Consider the following 19,152-nt stretch of genomic DNA (forward strand, 5'->3'; position numbering starts at 1 on the left):
GTTCCAACTCGAAACCGAGACCCAATCAGCACCAATGTCAAACTCCTTTATATTTTGAACTACGTAGGAGATTCAGTGAAGACTATCGGAGAGAAGGATCGGCTGTGCATGATACAAAGCTGACACTTTCCTATTAGCCGGATATATTCTTTCCTCGCGTGATCTGGAGAGTTTCATGAATTTACACCATCTCATGAAGGTTTAGCTTAACTTAGGACGAACGGGAAATGCTGTTGCGGCGGCTACGGTGCTCAACAAATTACATTTCGAAACAGCGCGCATATAGCTCTGCGAATAATATTAGAAACCACTATGTTTTACACTCTTTTCGCAAGATGTTTACTCATCATCTGATAAAATGATGATTTTCCTCCATTGTCATTAACAATTATCAACAAATTGATTGGTAATTTGGTGTTTAAAAGTCATTTTTTACCAATGTTTACAGAAAATATATGCACTATGACAGAACAGAATAAAATCAGCAACACTTTCCTTCCAGCGCTATCTGCGAGCGGTTTCAATGTAGAATCGCCAATAAAGGCTAAACTTACATTTTTTGACAGAACCGGGCGTACGGTTGTTATTCACAAAATTATTCTTTAAACGGCGGTTCTATTATATAAACACAGAGAACAGACATCCATGATCGAACAAAAATATTTAAAAAACGTGTGTAAACATTTGAATTAATATACGAAAAACACTAGCGCCGCCGCACCAACCTATCCCAACTATCCGTCAAATCGATTCCGGAACTGGTTCGAAATCCTGGATGGATTTAGCATGGAATCTAGCTCAAAGAAAACAACCGATTCCGACTCTATCGGTTGACGCATTTGAACTGGAATTCATGCTGAAAGTCCGAATCGGTTCCGGACTAGTTTGACTGGGTAGAGGAATATCCGCTGTCAATTTTGTCGCATCAGCCACAAAAAAACATAAAGACAGCAGCGCACCTGGTTTAGATATCCAAACTACCTTCGTAACCGTTAGAGATTTTACACAAGTTGAATGCTAAAGATGGACGTCTGTTCTCTGTGATATAAATGATAAGCAATATCTACTATGATCACGTCCAAGATGGGAGAAAGGTGGGAACATTTGACACTTTTGAGTGTATTAGTTAAATACTTGCAAAATTAGGCATGGCGGCCGGGGCCCTTGAAGTGAACGAACGAGCATCCTGATTCTTTGGCGCATGACGAAAAGTGAGAAAAGGTCGAGCTTCACCTCGGATCTACCTATTAGAACTTTTTACTTCGAAAAAACCGATTAAATTAACTATGACCGAACCGAAAGAAAACTTATGGCAACAGAAAGGCCCACTACGTCATTTGTTTGTGCTTTTCTTCTTCATATCCTCTTGTTTTTTCGGTTTCATCAGAGAAGAATGACAACCGCACTCACACACAGAAAAAAAATGTGCACACCTGTATCCGTCTTGGATCACGTCTACTCGATAGTTGTTGCACAAAAACATTCAAATATTTCGATATTTTCATGTATTTCGAACAGCCCCCTGCTAGGCAGCCATTTTGTCCTAGCCAACATCTGCCTTTGTTAAAATCAAAACAACTCAATGCTATTGCACGGGCGACGTGGGCCTAGATGCAGCTAGGCCCATCATATGTTGACTACTGTCAAAGTCCGTATATCTCAATAGCGAATGACAGGAGTGACACTCTCCTGAATTCGAAGAAAAGATGCACGCGCCCTTTCATTTACATTGGATTTCTACACACAGAAAAAAAATATTGGTAAAAATAAGAGTTTTTCACTCTTAGCAAAAAACAACCAACGCATACTCTTAGTTTAAAAATAAAACTTTTGTTTTAAGTACTATTCTTCATTTGCTTAAAAAGAAAACTTTTACTTTGATTATTATTCTTGATTAATTTAAAAGTTTTACTTTCAACCTAATAGTTGGCGTTGGTTGTTTTTTGCTAAGAGCGGAACACTCTTAGTTTTACCAATATTTTTTTTCTGTGTGTATGCCCTAAAAAAGTATACTGCACGGTAAAAAATTGTCACGTCAAATTCAAATGATGTTGCACTTGTATCAGTTTATCATGTATCACTAACAATTGAAGTGATTTAGCATTGATTTTCTAAGGATTTATAACTCGTATCAGAATGACCTGGTCTTTGAAAGCTATTTAATAGAAATGATATTTAAATTGAAATGAATATCCGTTGAATTCGCACCACTGTACTAATCTATTGAATTTGAGTGGTTCCATCATTAATTACAAGTGTCAAAACACTAAAGTCTTTAATCAACTACAAACGTATGCTCGGAAATGGGAGCAAAAATGGAAAACTTGCATTTCCAAAGTAATGTAGAACGTGAGTATTGTATATTTTACTTGTAGTTAAGTTATTATGTAATTATTTGTTCTCAGGTAATCCATAATGGGATATACCGTAAGGAATACGTATATAGTTAAATGCAAGATCTATTAGAAGCGATGTGCAACACATTTCAAATGGAAGTGATTCGCTGTTGATTTCGTAGTGCTTTGAAATGATCTATTTCAACAGATTGACACATCGCATTGAAATGTTGGGCAAGTAGTGCGAAATCAACTGCAAATCACTTTCCATCAATGTGAGGATTTTTTACCGTGTGTCAAGCTCGCCCATTTACCCAGCCCTACCCAGCAAGACAGAGTCAGTTTAGCTAGAGCACTCTAGTTAGAGTGCGGCCAAGACGCGTTTGACGTATCCAAACAAGCAGAAATCTGACGTATTTCTATTGTGAATACGTCAAATTTCTCGACAAACATATGATTACCGCCTAAAAGCCAACTGTCAAAATCCACTTTGAATGGAAATTCCAGACAAACCGTTACTAGTCAAACATAGTTCACAACAGTTTATGAAAGAGAAAACTTTTCTCTTTCGTTTACTACTGGCGATTTGCGGCAAAGCCAAAATTAGTCATGCGACACCTATGATTCAGCTCATGAACTGGCAAAGTGATACAGTTTGCTTTTTTCACCCGTAAGTGAGTCGTAGCTTACAACAAAATCTTCATTATCTTCTCGGAAAATGCTTACCACTGCCAAAACATGAATGAAACGAGTAAGAAATTTAGTTTTATTTGCGATTATTCTGAAATTACAGCAATTTGCAACTATTTCACTCATACATTTCTTCGAAATGTAATCGGGGTATTATTGTGGTTATAACAAATCGTTCCATAAATAAAGTTCCAACTCGAAACCGAGACCCAATCAGCACCAATGTCAAACTCCTTTATATTTTGAACTACGTAGGAGATTCAGTGAAGACTATCGGAGAGAAGGATCGGCTGTGCATGATACAAAGCTGACACTTTCCTATTAGCCGGATATATTCTTTCCTCGCGTGATCTGGAGAGTTTCATGAATTTACACCATCTCATGAAGGTTTAGCTTAACTTAGGACGAACGGGAAATGCTGTTGCGGCGGCTACGGTGCTCAACAAATTACATTTAGAAACAGCGCGCATATAGCTCTGCGAATAATATTAGAAACCACTATGTTTTACACTCTTTTCGCAAGATGTTTACTCATCATCTGATAAAATGATGATTTTCCTCCATTTTCATAAACAATTATCAACAAATTGATCGGTAATTTGGTGTTTAAAAGTCATTTTTTACCAATGTTTACAGAAAATATATGCACTATGACAGAACAGAATAAAATCAACAACACTTTCCTCCCAGCGCTATCTGCGAGCGGTTTCAACGTAGAATCGCCAACCAACATCTGTGATTGGCGTGTAACGGTTTGTCCGGATTTTCCATTCAAAGTGGATTTTGACAGTTGGCTTTTAGGCCGTAATCATATGTTTGTCGAGATTTCATGTTCGTTTGGATACGTCATGGCCTCTTGGCCACACTCTAACTAGAGTGCTCTAATGGCGTTTTCGTTTTTTCTTGGTGCTACACCTAAGAGAAGAGACGACACAGGCTTCTTGCTCTTCTTAATTTTCTCGACTTGGCCCTGCCGTAAATCTGAAGACAACAAGCGTTCTTCGTTGCCAGATTCCCTTTGAATGTTTATTACAATTGCCGAAAATAATTGTACCTAAAAGATCGCACCTCTACCAAGAATTTACAATGCTAGCTGCATTTAAAAATTAAATTAAATATTTATTCATGTCTCTCTTAACAATACACGTAACTATATCGTTATTCAAGTCTTTTATTCAATTTGCACGAAATGTTGATGCGTATGAAAAATAGCCAGAATAGATTCAGCAGCACTGTTTTCCATCCCGATTGTAAATATAATGAATGCTCATGACTGGCAAAATGACCAATCAGAAGCTAAGAGAAGAGACGACAACAGGCTTCTTGCTCTTCTTAATTTTCTCGACTTGGCCCTGCCGTAAATCTGAAGACAACAAGCGTTCATCGTTGCCAGATTCCCTTTGAATGTTTATTACAATTGCCGAAAATAATTGTACCTAAAAGATCGCACCTCTACCAAGAATTTACAATGCTAGCTGCATTTAAAAATTAAATTAAATATTTATTCATGTCTCTCTTAACAATACACGTAACTAGATCGTTATTCAAGTCTTTTATTCAATTTGCACGAAATGTTGATGCGTATGAAAAATAGCCAGAATAGATTCAGCAGCACTGTTTTCCATCCCGATTGTAAATATAATGAATGCTCATGACTGGCAAAATGACCAATCAGAAGCTGGTTCAATATTGAGGTTAGGACTGGATCAAATTGGCTACGCGATTGTCTTCTCTTAGATCAGAAGCTGGTTCAATATTGAGGTTAGGACTGGATCAAATTGGCTACGCGATTGTCTTCTCTTCTCTTAGTGCTACACCGGTGTAGTGCAAAGAAACCCTGTCAAAAAAAAATGCGGACGAACATGGTCAGGCGATTTATGTGGTTTTTGTTTGAGGCGAAACTGAGTCAGTTCCTAACCCCAACTGCTGTCAAAATGTATGAACTGACAGCGGTTGGGGTTAGAACCTGACTCAGTTTCAGGTTCAAGCGAAATCGCCATTAAAAAGTTTGACGTTTGACTCAACTCGCCTGTGCTAATTGCCCCTAGGAACAAATGCAATTTGCGAATGCGCTTTAAAGGCAATTTCAATACTTAGACAAATTTTCTGGCGGCTGAAATGGACTTGGTTGTTTTTTGCGTTTTTCAAACATGGCAGTTCATGTTTGGCTTAAATTTAAAATTGTTTTTTTAACAATTGGCGTGTTCCCGCTTGTATTTTTTTTTGTTTAGTGCACTTAATTTAGCCAACGAATGTGGAAAATTGTGGAATCGTGTGTAAGTATAGTGGAACAAGATCTCTGAGTCTAAATGAAAGTCAGATTGTGGTAAGTTTTGGTGTGCAATACGAATTTCACCATCGATTCCTATTCCTATAGTCTGGTGGTGATTACCTAGTGTACCGATAAATTTATGCGAGTAGATAGTGAATCCGAAAATAATTATTGTTTTGAAGTAGAATACTTCTAACGTTTCAATATGGGGTCCCGTTTCAAAAATTTCAGTTGAGAAATTTTCCCAGATTTGAAATGCGAATATCTTCCGTTCTACTGGACGAAATCGCAATATTTTTGCACTATCTGATCGGAAATTTGTGCACGTATTTCGTATTAAATTTCGGAATTACTGCGACTACTATAAATAAACCAAAACAAGGATTTTCAGAAAACAGCGAGGAAAATGCGCAATTTGCCAGCATATCCCACGCAGAGCCGTCAAAAAGGAGCATGTAAGCGTTTCATTACATACGGGAATATTATATATACAGGTCACGCGAGCTTGTTTTGTATCAGTGGGTGCTCGCTTACCACACGAGCAACATGCTCGTCCGGACGGTACAATGAGCGGTATCATGTTTGCGTTCCCGTACCAAGCGTCATCGCAAGGTTCTTCGTGATAAAATGCAGGGAATCACCAAATCCGCCATTCGGCGTCTGGCTCGTCGTGGTGGTGTAAAATGCATCTTCGATTTAATCTACGAATGATGATGGTGTGCAAGAAAATGTCATCCGAGATGCCGTGACCTACACTGAACACGCCAAGCGCAAAACGGCAATGAATGTCGTCTATACTCTGAAGCGGCAGGGACGCACTTTGTATGGATTTGAAAGTTGAAAAGGTAGAACTCGCTTGTATCATTATAAAAAAGGCCCTTTTCAGGGCCACCAAAATCATTTCAAAGAATAAGTTTGCATTTTCTGTTTCATGGACTGTTTCTCCCTGGAGAGCAATTTAGGTTAAACCCTAAATTATGATTTATTTCAGTACGCAAATTGCAAATATGGTCAGAAACAAACTGGAGTGAAGTGGAAAACATTTTTACTAGGCGCATTCAAAAAAGGTTTCAATTCTCAAACATTTTACCAAGGTGCCGTATTACATTACTCTCTTTACCCTGAGTGTTCGATAATCTCCGTAGTGGAAACACAATTTCAATTTTGTTCTTTATCAAAAATATGTGGTCGGCCAACAAAGGTGTGGAGCTACGAAGAACACATATTGAGGAAAACACAAAAAAGGACGAGCTTACATTGTGCTGTAGTCAGGTATAAAAACTCAGCATGCTGTTGCTCACGCTCAGTTCGTTTCCAGCATCAGCATACAGCAGTTCGTTTGCAGCATCGCCCGCAAAATTCAAACCGCCGTCCGTTTGCTGCTGTCAGAAGAGTTGGCCAAGCACGCCGTCTTCGATGAAACCAAAACTGTTACCATATACACCAGCACCAAGTAAATTTCGAACACTGCCCAAACAAAAGGCCCTTTTCAAGGCCATCAATTTATCGACAAAGAATGAAATTGAAGTTTTGTTATTACAAGCATCAGCTTGTCAAGTGCGTTGGATGGTAAGTGAGCCACTTGTGAGCAATACCGTCGCTTTCACGAGAATGGCACAAAATCAAAAGTTATTTGTGATTTATAGACAGTTTAGTGTAATGATTCAATTTACACAAATCGAACGTTTTCTAACGTTTCGATATAGGTGCTCCGTTTCAAAATTTTCGGCCAGATTGTTACCTGTTTTTCTAAAAGTGAAAATCTGCTATTGTACTGAATGAAAATCTTCGATTTTTGCGCTGATTGGAAATAGTTGTGACTAGTTGTGTAGAATGTTCAATTACTGAAAATAACAGATTTTGTGAAAGCAGTGGTTGGTCCATACAATTCGATTCAGAGCGAGCCAGACTAGTTTTCGTTGGAAGGTCCATCTCTGACAATAGAAATAAACTATTTTATTTTGAATTCAACTACAACTTCCTTGAAAACGCACAGCTAAAAAACTTTTGGGAAAAACGCGCAAACCTAAATTTTCCACTATAATAAAAACTAGTGCCCCCGCCGCACAGCATCATCAAGATTGATAGTTATTCAAGCCGGGTGGAAAGGGGGAGGGAGGTTGTAAGGCAATGGAAAATTTCATTTATAATAATAATACTTTATAATTGGCTGGTCCTGGAAAGAACTTGTTGGTTTGTGGTTTATTTTGGGTCACAATTTAGGCCCGCTCGATTTCTGATAGCTGTGAATTTTTCGCAGGGCGACTGTTTCTGTTCGGTAGCGATGAGGCTTCTTAACGCCAACCGTGACTGGAGCACTTTTACACGGCCTTCGTTGCCAACCAGCCCCCTGTCAAGGACGACGTCTCTGTACAACCAGCATCACTGCCATGAAAGGCAAAACATTGATTTTGAACCGAATGATTAGAAGCTGTATTTAGTTACAAAATGTCAATTAAATTAAATTATTAAATCATCCCACAAGATGCAAAACGTCGTGTGGAATGCTTGAATATCGAGCATAGTGCCGAACATAATTCTTTGTTTGGGGCTTTATAGCTATAACACCCCATACATGGCGGTCGCTGTCAAACTCCATATGATAAAATAGCCTGTCAGAAGAGTTGGCCAAGCACGCCGTCTTCGATGAAACCAAAACTGTTACCATATACACCAGCACCAAGTAAATTTCGAACACTGCCCAAACAAAAGGCCCTTTTCAAGGCCATCAATTTATCGACAAAGAATGAAATTGAAGTTTTGTTATTACAAGCATCAGCTTGTCAAGTGCGTTGGATGGTAAGTGAGCCACTTGTGAACAATACCGTCGCTTTCACGAGAATGGCACAAAATCAAGTTATTTGTGATTTATAGACAGTTTAGTGTAATGATTCAATTTACACAAATCGAACGTTTTCTAACGTTTCGATATAGGTGCTCCGTTTCAAAATTTTCGGCCAGATTGTTACCTGTTTTTCTAAAAGTGAAAATCTGCTATTGTACTGAATGAAAATCTTCGATTTTTGCGCTGATTGGAAATAGTTGTGACTAGTTGTGTAGAATGTTCAATTACTGAAAATAACAGATTTTGTGAAAGCAGTGGTTGGTCCATACAATTCGATTCAGAGCGAGCCAGACTAGTTTTCGTTGGAAGGTCCATCTCTGACAATAGAAATAAACTATTTTATTTTGAATTCAACTACAACTTCCTTGAAAACGCACAGCTAAAAAACTTTTGGGAAAAACGCGCAAACCTAAATTTTCCACTATAATAAAAACTAGTGCCCCCGCCGCACAGCATCATCAAGATTGATAGTTATTCAAGCCGGGTGGAAAGGGGGAGGGAGGTTGTAAGGCAATGGAAAATTTCATTTATAATAATAATACTTTATAATTGGCTGGTCCTGGAAAGAACTTGTTGGTTTGTGGTTTATTTTGGGTCACAATTTAGGCCCGCTCGATTTCTGATAGCTGTGAATTTTTCGCAGGGCGACTGTTTCTGTTCGGTAGCGATGAGGCTTCTTAACGCCAACCGTGACTGGAGCACTTTTACACGGCCTTCGTTGCCAACCAGCCCCCTGTCAAGGACGACGTCTCTGTACAACCAGCATCACTGCCATGAAAGGCAAAACATTGATTTTGAACCGAATGATTAGAAGCTGTATTTAGTTACAAAATGTCAATTAAATTAAATTATTAAATCATCCCACAAGATGCAAAACGTCGTGTGGAATGCTTGAATATCGAGCATAGTGCCGAACATAATTCTTTGTTTGGGGCTTTATAGCTATAACACCCCATACATGGCGGTCGCTGTCAAACTCCATATGATGGTATAGGGTTGCCAGGGGGCTGTTGCCAATTGCTTGCGGGGAGCCTTTCCTCCGGCCATGTAGCGAAAAATGCTGATCTGCTACTTCTCTGATGCTGGTAGTAGGACGACGGTCAAACGCTCGTTTGCGTGCCTTCATTCATAAAAGTTCAACAATATTTTCAAAGAATGTTGCAAATTGTCAACTTGATAATTCCAAAAATACTCCAAATAAACTATGAATGTGCTAAAGTCGACAAAGTCGCATAGAAATTGCTTATTCCAGAGCAGAATTTACCGGTCTAAAGTGTATTCTACTTCACTCCGGTTATGTCTCTGACATTACCCACCCATCTTTTTAATTTTCATATCAGGCAATTAAAGGCGATTAAATGGCGCGTTCCCTAGGCGATTTAGGGGCGATTTAAGGGCGGGTAGAGCGGCAAAAAAAATGACGGCGGCAAATCGCCCAAATGTTGCATATAAAATAGCCCCCTAATTGCCAGCAAATTGCTGGCAAATTGTAGGGCAATTAGCGCATCCGAGTTGGCAAATAGCCCCCCGCTAGCCAGCAACTTGCCCTTATTGACTGGGAAGAGATAGACTGATTACACCCAAGTTTGAATGAGTGAAGCACCGACTACACCGGTGTAGTGCACTGTCAAAAACGAATATGCCATAAGTTTAGCCCATTTACCGCGCCCCTCTGAAAATTATGTACACACCCAGTCAAAAAGGGCAAGTTGCTGGCTAGCGGGGGGCTATTTGCCAACTCGAATGCGCTAATTGCCCTACAATTTGCTGGCAATTAGGGGGCTATTTTATATGCAACATTTGGGCGATTTGCCGCCGTCTTTTTTTGCCGCTCTACCCGCCCTTAAATCGCCCAGGAAACGCGCCATTTAATCGCCCTTAATTACCTGATATGAAAATTAAAAATAATAATTATTTTCGGATTCACTATCTACTCGCATAAATTTATCGGTACAACTAGGTAATCACTACCAGACTATAGGAAGAATCGATGGTGAAATTCGTATTGCACACCAAAACTTACCACAATCTGACTTTCATTTAGACTCAGAGATCTTGTTCCACTATACTTACACACGATTCCACAATTTTCCACATTCGTTGGCTAAATTAAGTGCACTAAACAAACAAAATACAAGCGGGAACACGCCAATTGTTTTGAAAAAAAAAAACAATTTTAAACTTAAGCCAAACATGAACTGCCATGTTTGAAAACGCAAAAAACAACCAAGTCCATTTCAGTCGCCAGAAAATTTGTCTAAGTATTGAAATTGCCTTTAAATCGCATTCGCAAATTGCATTTGTTCCTAGGGGCAATTAGCACAGGCGAGTTGAGTCAAACGTCAAACTTTTTAAATCGCCTGACCATTGAGTTCTTTGCGACCGGTCTCACGAACATTAATGAAGTTTCCTGGTTGAAAACAATCTCATTTACTTTTGCCGCCTTTGTTTATTATTTTCCACCAGCTTGTTATGTAGTATTTGTGTTATGTGGCGTGTACGCAATGAGGTATATATAGGTGTGGCAGATCTTACGGTTTGCTAGTGTTGGCAACCAAAAATATGTAAACAATCCAGAAGCACAACGGGTCGACGTCATAGCGGTCACACGATTCAATGGGAGCGGAACGACCGGTATGACGAAAGCAAGTCGATTTATACTGTGATCACTCACACCACTCATGTAAGATTCATCTTACGAATACCAAAGTGCCATCTTCGCCAGACCTGTATATACGACATTGGCGTGTACGTACATGAGCCGTAGAAAAGTCTATGTTCGTCCGCATTTTTTGACAGGGCAGTTTAGCCCTTCCGCAAATGGTAATTGCTGAAGGGCGAAATCACGACTGGGATGCAAATTGGGCGTAAGCATTTTTTTATGTGGTTTTCGTTTGAAGCGAAACTGAGTCAGTTCCTAACCCCAACTGCTGTCAAAATGTATGAACTGACAACGGTTGGGGTTAGAACCTGACTCAGTTTCAGGTTCAAGCGAAATCGCCATTAGTTTCTACCCACTAAAAGCACATAGGAATTAAATTCTTTGCTATATTGTCATAAGGTTTTACCTCTTAGGGTTTAACCAAAGATGCTTCCGGAAAAAACATGGTCATAAAGTAATTTATACCTACAATAAAAATTAAATTTAGAAAAGCATCGCCGAATATTGAAACTGAGTTTTCTCCATTTGAGTACATTGCGACTTAGGCCCTAATGAAAGATCTGTGTCGATATTAGAAAAAATGTATCTAGTGATGTCTAATTTTTGCAAATAATCGATTATCCATTAATCGAATAATTTTTGAGAGCTTGATTACAGGGTGGCCAGATAGAATTCCTTAATATCGGTAGGGTCACTAAAAGTTTATCGGTAGTTATCGGTAGGCCAGGTTGTTGTCCCAAAAACGTAGTATTGACATAGAATTTTAAAATACTGACAACACAGATCTCAGACCAAATCCAACCCAAAAAATGATTGTTGAGTAAGATGTGTCCAAAATCAATAAAAATCGGTAGTTTTCGGTAGGAATAACAAAATATCGGTAGTTTTGCCTTGGTCGTCTGTGAATCGGTAGCGAATACCAAAATCGGTAGGACTACCGATAAATCGGTAGGTCTGGCCACCCTGCTTGATTAATTCATTCGATTAATCGACCAAGATAATCGATTAAAATCAATAATCGATTACTTTGTAAATCTTAGTTTGTCAACCAAAAAAAAGGTCATTGGATACATTTTGAAAAATTTGGAGAAGTCTTGCCATATTTTTTGTTCTGCGACATTAATTTTCAACGCTCATCCTTCATTAATTATGCTCTCGATCTGGGACTCTCGATTAATTGATAGCAGCTACTCGTTTTGTTCGATTATACCGAAAGCTTGTAATCGATTATTGATTTTTCGATTATTTTAGAAATTAATCGATTATTTGCGTTAATCGAATAAAAAAAGACATCACTAAATGTATCTCGCTGCTCGCATCTCTGCTTTTCGGTTTGTTTGCTCATTTTTGTACAATTTTTTTAATCATGTCCAATAGAAATTTAACCGAACTTTACTTTTTGCTTCGTAACAATTTTCTATACAGTAAAAATGTGTATTCTGATGAAGTGAGTATGTTTTTTCTATAATTTTTATTAGGCTTATGTCGGGCGAATTCGTGTCAGGTTCTAACCGTTCTATAGACATGCCCCTGTCAAATTAATTCCGGAACTTGTGTGGAGTTCTGAATGGATTCTAGTCCAAAGGCAATCGATAGTTGCATTTCAGCTGAAATCTTAACAGGATTCACGATAAAAACTAAGTAATACATAATCCATTCGGGGTTACAAATGATTTGACTGGGATGTTGTCGAAATAAATTATCTGACAGTTGTTACCCGTTCAACTCCATTGCGGAACTGGTTCGGATTATTGAATTCCAGTAATTTGAGCCGGAATTGTAGGTCTAGTTAGTATCCGGCTCCAATGACAACCAATTTTAATTAGAATCACTAGATTTGGATACTAACTAGTCTAGTTAGTATCCAAATCTAGGTTCTCAAGCGAAAACGACATAACAAACTAGATTCGTTGGAAGTGGAGCCGTCGTAATGCAGAATAAGGCTATTAGGCTTGATTTGTAATTTTATTGGACAATCACATCTGCTAGTACAACTGGTCAAGAAAATTTATAGGATATATAAGTACAATTTAATGCCATTTTTACATAACCCAGAAACTGAGCCCGTGAGAGATCCGGTCCATTTGTTGTGTGGATTTACTGGGATCTATTCTTGCTTGAATGTTGCACCCTAAGATTGGTCGGTTTCAAAATTGTTTTCGCTTTAGAACCTAGAAACTAACCCAGATTAGTTACTTCAAACCTAAGGCAAGACGTGACAATCGGCTCGGCTTCTTATTTTTCCTTCGACATCCTTCTTTTCGCACATTTTCACCCTGCGGGAATCTTCCGAAGTGTCGCTATTTTTATTAATGAAAATGGAGTTTTGTTAATTAATTTTATGCCGGCAATATTTTGTATCTTTATTCCACTAGATTGATGAAGGGCACTATTTTTCCATGTCATGGATCTTTTGTAAGGTTTGTTGAAACCATTTTTTGGTGTGGTTTCTGTAGGGTGACCATACGTCCTGGTTTCCCAGGACATGTCCTGGTTTTTCAGTGACTGTCCTGGTGTCCTGGGAAGTCAAAGGAAATGCTTGATTTGTCCTGGTTTTTGTCCTGCAAGCCTAAATTATTTTTCTTAACTGAGCCTTCTATACACTCGAATGCCTCAATTGTACCATCCGATGTCTTTTTTAGTCTCTCAAGTTTCTTCCCTTACGCGGAAATTGAAAAGATAAAGAACGAAGAGTTCGTGCATAGCATATGAATGACTTGTACTGCCGTGAAAAGCATAAAAATCCCATATGTATAGGAAGACTCTTGTGCGTATTACGGGAGTGTAATCCGTTATTAAGGTAATTTCACAGCCGAACAAATCGAAATGGTTCCCGTTGTGAACCAATCTCTGGCCGCTATCAATGTCGATGAAACAATAATAACTAAAGATTCTTCCCGGATTAAATTGCCTTTCAATCCAAGATCCGAAGAATTCCTTTTGGTGCCTCTGAGAAGACAAATTGCAGACGTATTGGTGACTTAACTTCTGTTAAGTTCTCTTTCCGGTGGCATTTTTTCGCCTTACTGCAAATCCGCGAACATTTTTCCAATCTAACAAAGGGAAATGACGAAACAACAATAACTATCGTGGAATAATTTCACTGAGTGCTCTCTCTAGCTGGTGATTATGGACCCACTTCAGGGTCAATGCTAGCAGTACTTAATCCACTATTAACATAGCTTCACTGGACGCTGAACAGCGACTAACCTGCCGAGTCTAGCATCCTAGATAACAGGAAGTATGGAAGGTCGCGCTCAAACTGATATTATTTGCACCAACCTATCCGCTATGTTTCATATAACAATTGATAAAATGGAGTAATTTGCAATCAACGGCAGCTTTGCAGCTCTTTCGATCCCAGTTCTCAGATCAAGCGATAATGATTGTCATTGGAGATTGGCAGCTACTTCATTTTAAATCAAGAATGGCGCAGGGAAGCTACTTGACACCGCTGATGTTTCTACTTTACTTCAATGACGTGTGTTTAGTACGGATCTCCCCTTACCGGTCCTGCATAGATGATTTAAGAATATTTCATATCATCCGCTAAATTAATGATTATGCGCTGATGGTTATGTAACAAGAACTGCGTGTGTGTGAATCTGAAAAATGAGCTCGGCGATCGAATTCTCATGAAAGACTTTGGCTGAGCTGTGCCTGCCAGACTCCAGAACAGAGGTTTTGCTGCCGAGTCTCTGGCTACCAGCACCTAGAAGTTTTTAGCTGCCGAAAACCTGGGGAGAAGACACAATCGATTAAGAGGTGATGGAGGGCATTAGTCCCCTTTGGACTGTCCTGGTTTTTCACTCCCTTGATATGGTCACCCTAGGTTTCTGTCTTATTTTCGTTAAAGTTAATCAACCACGTATACGGTAAATGCATGATAAATACTTGTTTCACCTTGTCAAACAATTTCTGTTCAATTTAGTCAGTTTTACTTTTTGAACGATAATAATTTTATTTGTCAAAAGTAATGACAATCTTTTCCTATAAATATAGCAACACTGCCAAACATCATTTCGCTATCCCTGCAGTAACATTCCGTGTGGGGCAAAAAGTCGGAATCAACCAATCAGGAGCTGGACCATTCTGACGTAAAATTGGAACAAAAACGGCCTCCCTTATCGTTACGTCTTGTCTTAGCCTCAAACAAACGTTTTTAAGGCTGGACAGAGAATGCGCAAAAATCGCAAACGAAAAAAGATGGGTGGGTAATGTCAGAGACATCACCGGAGTGAAGTAGAATACGCTTTAGTTTGTTAACACGAATGCTACAATTTTGACTATCTTCTGATAGGTTGTATTAAAACCAGCTATTTCGTTATTTCTAATGGAAATGCCGAAATATCGGTACACGTGCATCGAAACCTAAAATATTCGAACATATTTATCCTCATATGGTAACCCTGAAAAGAGCATTTAATGAGAGTGAAACAATTCATTTGGCAACAGCAGAGAATCGGATATACTTGTACCGTTATTTCGCTATTTCCATTAGAAACACCGAAATAACTTAAGAAAGAATTTAAGCTTTTTCCGGTTATCAACTGATCCGCAACTAAGAACGAAATGGATTGATTTTTGCCGCTTGCCGTCTGATTGGGAAGTGACAGAAAACAGTCGAATTTGCAGCGTAAGAAAAATTTAAATAAGTACATATATATATATATATATATATATATATATATATATATATATATATATATATATATATATATATATATATATATATATATATATATATATATATATATATATATATATATATATATATATATATATATATATATATATATATATATATATATATATATATATATATATATATATATATATATATATATATATATATATATATATATATATATATATATATATATATATATATATATATATATATATATATATATATATATATATATATATATATATATATATATATATATATATATATATATATATATATATATATATATATATATATATATATATATATATATATATATATATATATATATATATATATATATATATATATATATATATATATATATATATATATATATATATATATATATATATATATATATATATATATATATATATATATATATATATATATATATATATATATATATATATATATATATATATATATATATATATATATATATATATATATATATATATATATATATATATATATATGTGGGTTTTATTGGGAATACTGGCAGCAGATCACAGATGACCACGACTATCTTTGATTTCGGATCAAGAAAGTCAATAAACATAACCGAATATCTCAACTATACCGATTAAACTGATTTATTGAAATGTGCTCGAAGGACCGGTCCCTAGCAATAGGTATCGATTACTGATCGCCTAATTCAATTTCAAGTGCGATCAGTCTAGAGAGAGTTCATGTGAGTATGAGAGTACCGATTCTCGCTGTAGGGGTGCTCATTTTGATTGCGACATTCGGCCAAACTGACCGTCATCCGGCCCGGATGATGCGACGACAGCATAACCGTTGATGGGCTCCTCGATATCGGTAGTTAACACCATATCAGCATCGTCGTACTCATCACCACCAGGAACAAATCGCTTCATATATTCGGCACACGTTGAGGTTTTGTGTGGTCCTTCGTGAAATCCAACTTTTTCGACGTCGTATCGGTCATTCCTCTTTTGCTTAGTAACACGATAGGGTCCTAGGAACTTTTTGGCGATTTTTAGGTGGCTACCGAATTGCGTGCGGCTTATTGCCACTAAATCACCAACTTCGTAGATATTTGCTCCTCTTCGTTTGCGATCGAAATGCAGTTTCATTGATTGTTGTGCTTCCAATATTTTTGCCCTTGCATCAGCCCGCTCTTCTTCCCTTGTATCGTCAAACAACTGGACTCTTTCTTGGCAGACGACTTCGGCCAGCCGCACGTCCTCCGGTGACCTCATTGTTGTTCCAAACAATAACTGGAATGGGGTTCGGTTGATGCTACGCTGATGAGAATTATTTAAATAACGCTGCAAGCTCCCAATGTGACGATACCAGTTCTCTGGATTATCAATCGATAATTTCGCTATAGCTGGGACGATGATTCCGTGGATTCTCTCCACTTGCCCGTTACCACGGGGAACACCAGTTGTTGTTAGGAGGTGTTGAATCCCCTCAGACTCACAATATTCCTGGAAGGCCACCGACGTGAAGGCAGCTCCACGATCGGAAATGATTCTTGCCGGGTTCCCGAAAGAAATTTTTTGAAGTTCCAACTTTTGTAGCACTTCTTCAGCTGTTGTTGATTTTACGGGGTACATCCACACAAATTTCGTGAAGGCATCAACGATAGTGAATATGTAGCGATATTGTTTTTTGGATGCAGTTAGTGGACCAAGATGATCGATATGGTACGTAGATAAAGGAAGGTCGTCTTTTGGAATGGGGTGCAACATACCTTCCTTTTTACCAGATTTCCGGGACGCAAGGATGCATGGAATGCAGCTTTCGACGAACCTTTCAATTTTTGACTAAATTTTCTATCCAATACTCTCGTTGGATAAGTTCAGTCACCTTCTTTGCCTTGAAGTGCCCCTGCTCGTGAGCCTGTCGAATCACTGAATTTTGCATTATCCCTGGGACTACAAGGAGTTTGTCACCCTTATACTGCTTGTACAGCACACCATGGTGCAGTGAATAATCGCCGTAATCGCCCGTTTCGAGAATCTTCGTGATGGCCTGTAGTTTTTCGTCAGTGCGCTGATTCGCTTTAACTTGCTCGATGACGTCATTTTTCAAAAAGTAAACTGCAGGACTTCGGCTTAACGCATCAACATGCTTCATCCGAACGCCCGGCCGATGTTCGAGTGTGTAGTTGTACTCCTCTAGCAAAAGCGCCCAACCGGCAATTCTCGGAGCAATATCCTTCTTCTCCATTGTCATTTTGAACGCAGAACAATCGGTTACGATTGTGAATGGGATTCCAAGTAAGTAAACTCGGAACTTTTTCAAGGCTGCAACAATCGCTAAGACTTCCAGCTCGTAGCTTGGGTAGTTAGATTCTGTAGATGTAGTTTTTCTACTATAATAGTGAATGGGATGGAATCCACCGTCTTCTAGTCCTTTCTGTAGTAGAATCGCACCGTACCCCACCTTACTTGCATCGGTATGTAGTTCGGTAATTGCTAGTGGATGATACAGTGCCAAGGTTGGTCTTGAGGACAGCGCCTCCTTCAACATATTCACGGACACCTTCTGTTCCGAACCGAACACAAAATCGGCATCTTTTTTCAAAAGATCGGTCAAAGGCTTGGCAATTGTCGAGTAGTTTTCAATAAATTTGCGAAAGTATCCTGTCAACCCCAAAAACCGCTGAACCTCTTTAAAATTCTTGGGATCCGGAAAATTTTTCACTGCCGCTATCTTGTTCATCGTCGGTGCTATTTCCCCATCTTCGACTTCGTATCCCAAGTACTCAATGTTGCGCATGAGTAATTGGCATTTTGACCACTTTATTTTTAAACCGTGCCGTTCTGCTACCTCCAACACCAACGCCAATTTGTCCAACGCTTCCTGCTCGTTTTTAGCTGGTATCAGCAGGTCGTCTATGTAGACCACAACCACCTTTCGTTTGATCAGATCACGGAAAATATCGTTGATGTATCGTTGAAATACAGTTGGAGAAGTGCTAAGTCCAAACGGTGTTGCGAGAAATTCGTATTGTCCGAACGGCGTAACGAAAGATGTGAACTTGCGGCTACCTTCATCGACGGGAACATGGAAAAATCCATTCTCTAAATCTAGTGTCGAGAACACTCTCGCTCCGTGTAGGTCATCCAGTATGTCTTCGATTAACGGAAGAGGGAAGTGATCGCGAACGAGTACTTTGTTCAATCTTCTGTAATCCACACAAAGTCTCCTCGATCCATCTTTTTTGTGTGTAAGGACAATGGGGCTGCTAAATTCCGACGAACTGGGTTGAATGATGCCATCGTCAAGCCATTGGTCTATTTGCTTTTGTGCTATTTCCTTCTCCAATGGCGCAAGGCGCCGAGGGAGTTGCTGAATTGGCGTTTCGTCTTTCAAGATTAGTTTCAGTGTGACGTCACTTTTTCCTATATTCCGAGGACAGTAGTTTTCTACCATCTTCTGCACTCTCTCCTTTATTATGGGGTCCACTATATGCGAAAAAGGATCCTCAGTGACATCGGGAGTAGTTTCTATACAGTGTACGAAATTGTCTTCTTTTGGAAAGAACTTGGATCCATCAACTGACACTTTAACATCGCCGTAGAGAAGGATATTTCTACCAAGAAGCATTTCCATGTTCAGGTGCACCATTGACATCAC

General features: G+C 38.6%; 1 protein-coding gene across 4 annotated transcripts in view; it reads left to right on the plus strand.

The window, feature by feature from the left end:
- The first annotated feature begins 12,099 nt into the window (after positions 1 to 12,099).
- The window catches only part of LOC131688162 (syntaxin-16), a 515,695-nt gene continuing 508,642 nt past the window's right edge, over positions 12,100 to 19,152 (plus strand). For 2 of the 4 annotated variants that reach the window (XM_058972354.1, XM_058972476.1), the window contains exon 1: positions 12,100 to 12,252. In XM_058972354.1, the coding sequence (XP_058828337.1) occupies positions 12,172 to 12,252 (81 nt within the window). In that variant the 5' untranslated portion in view covers positions 12,100 to 12,171. The remainder of the gene's footprint in view (positions 12,253 to 19,152) is intronic. The other 2 variants (XM_058972541.1, XM_058972411.1) reach the window with 2 other exon arrangements.

The sequence above is a fragment of the Topomyia yanbarensis genome, chromosome 1, assembly GCF_030247195.1.
Source record: "Topomyia yanbarensis strain Yona2022 chromosome 1, ASM3024719v1, whole genome shotgun sequence".
Lineage (NCBI taxonomy): Eukaryota > Metazoa > Arthropoda > Insecta > Diptera > Culicidae > Topomyia > Topomyia yanbarensis.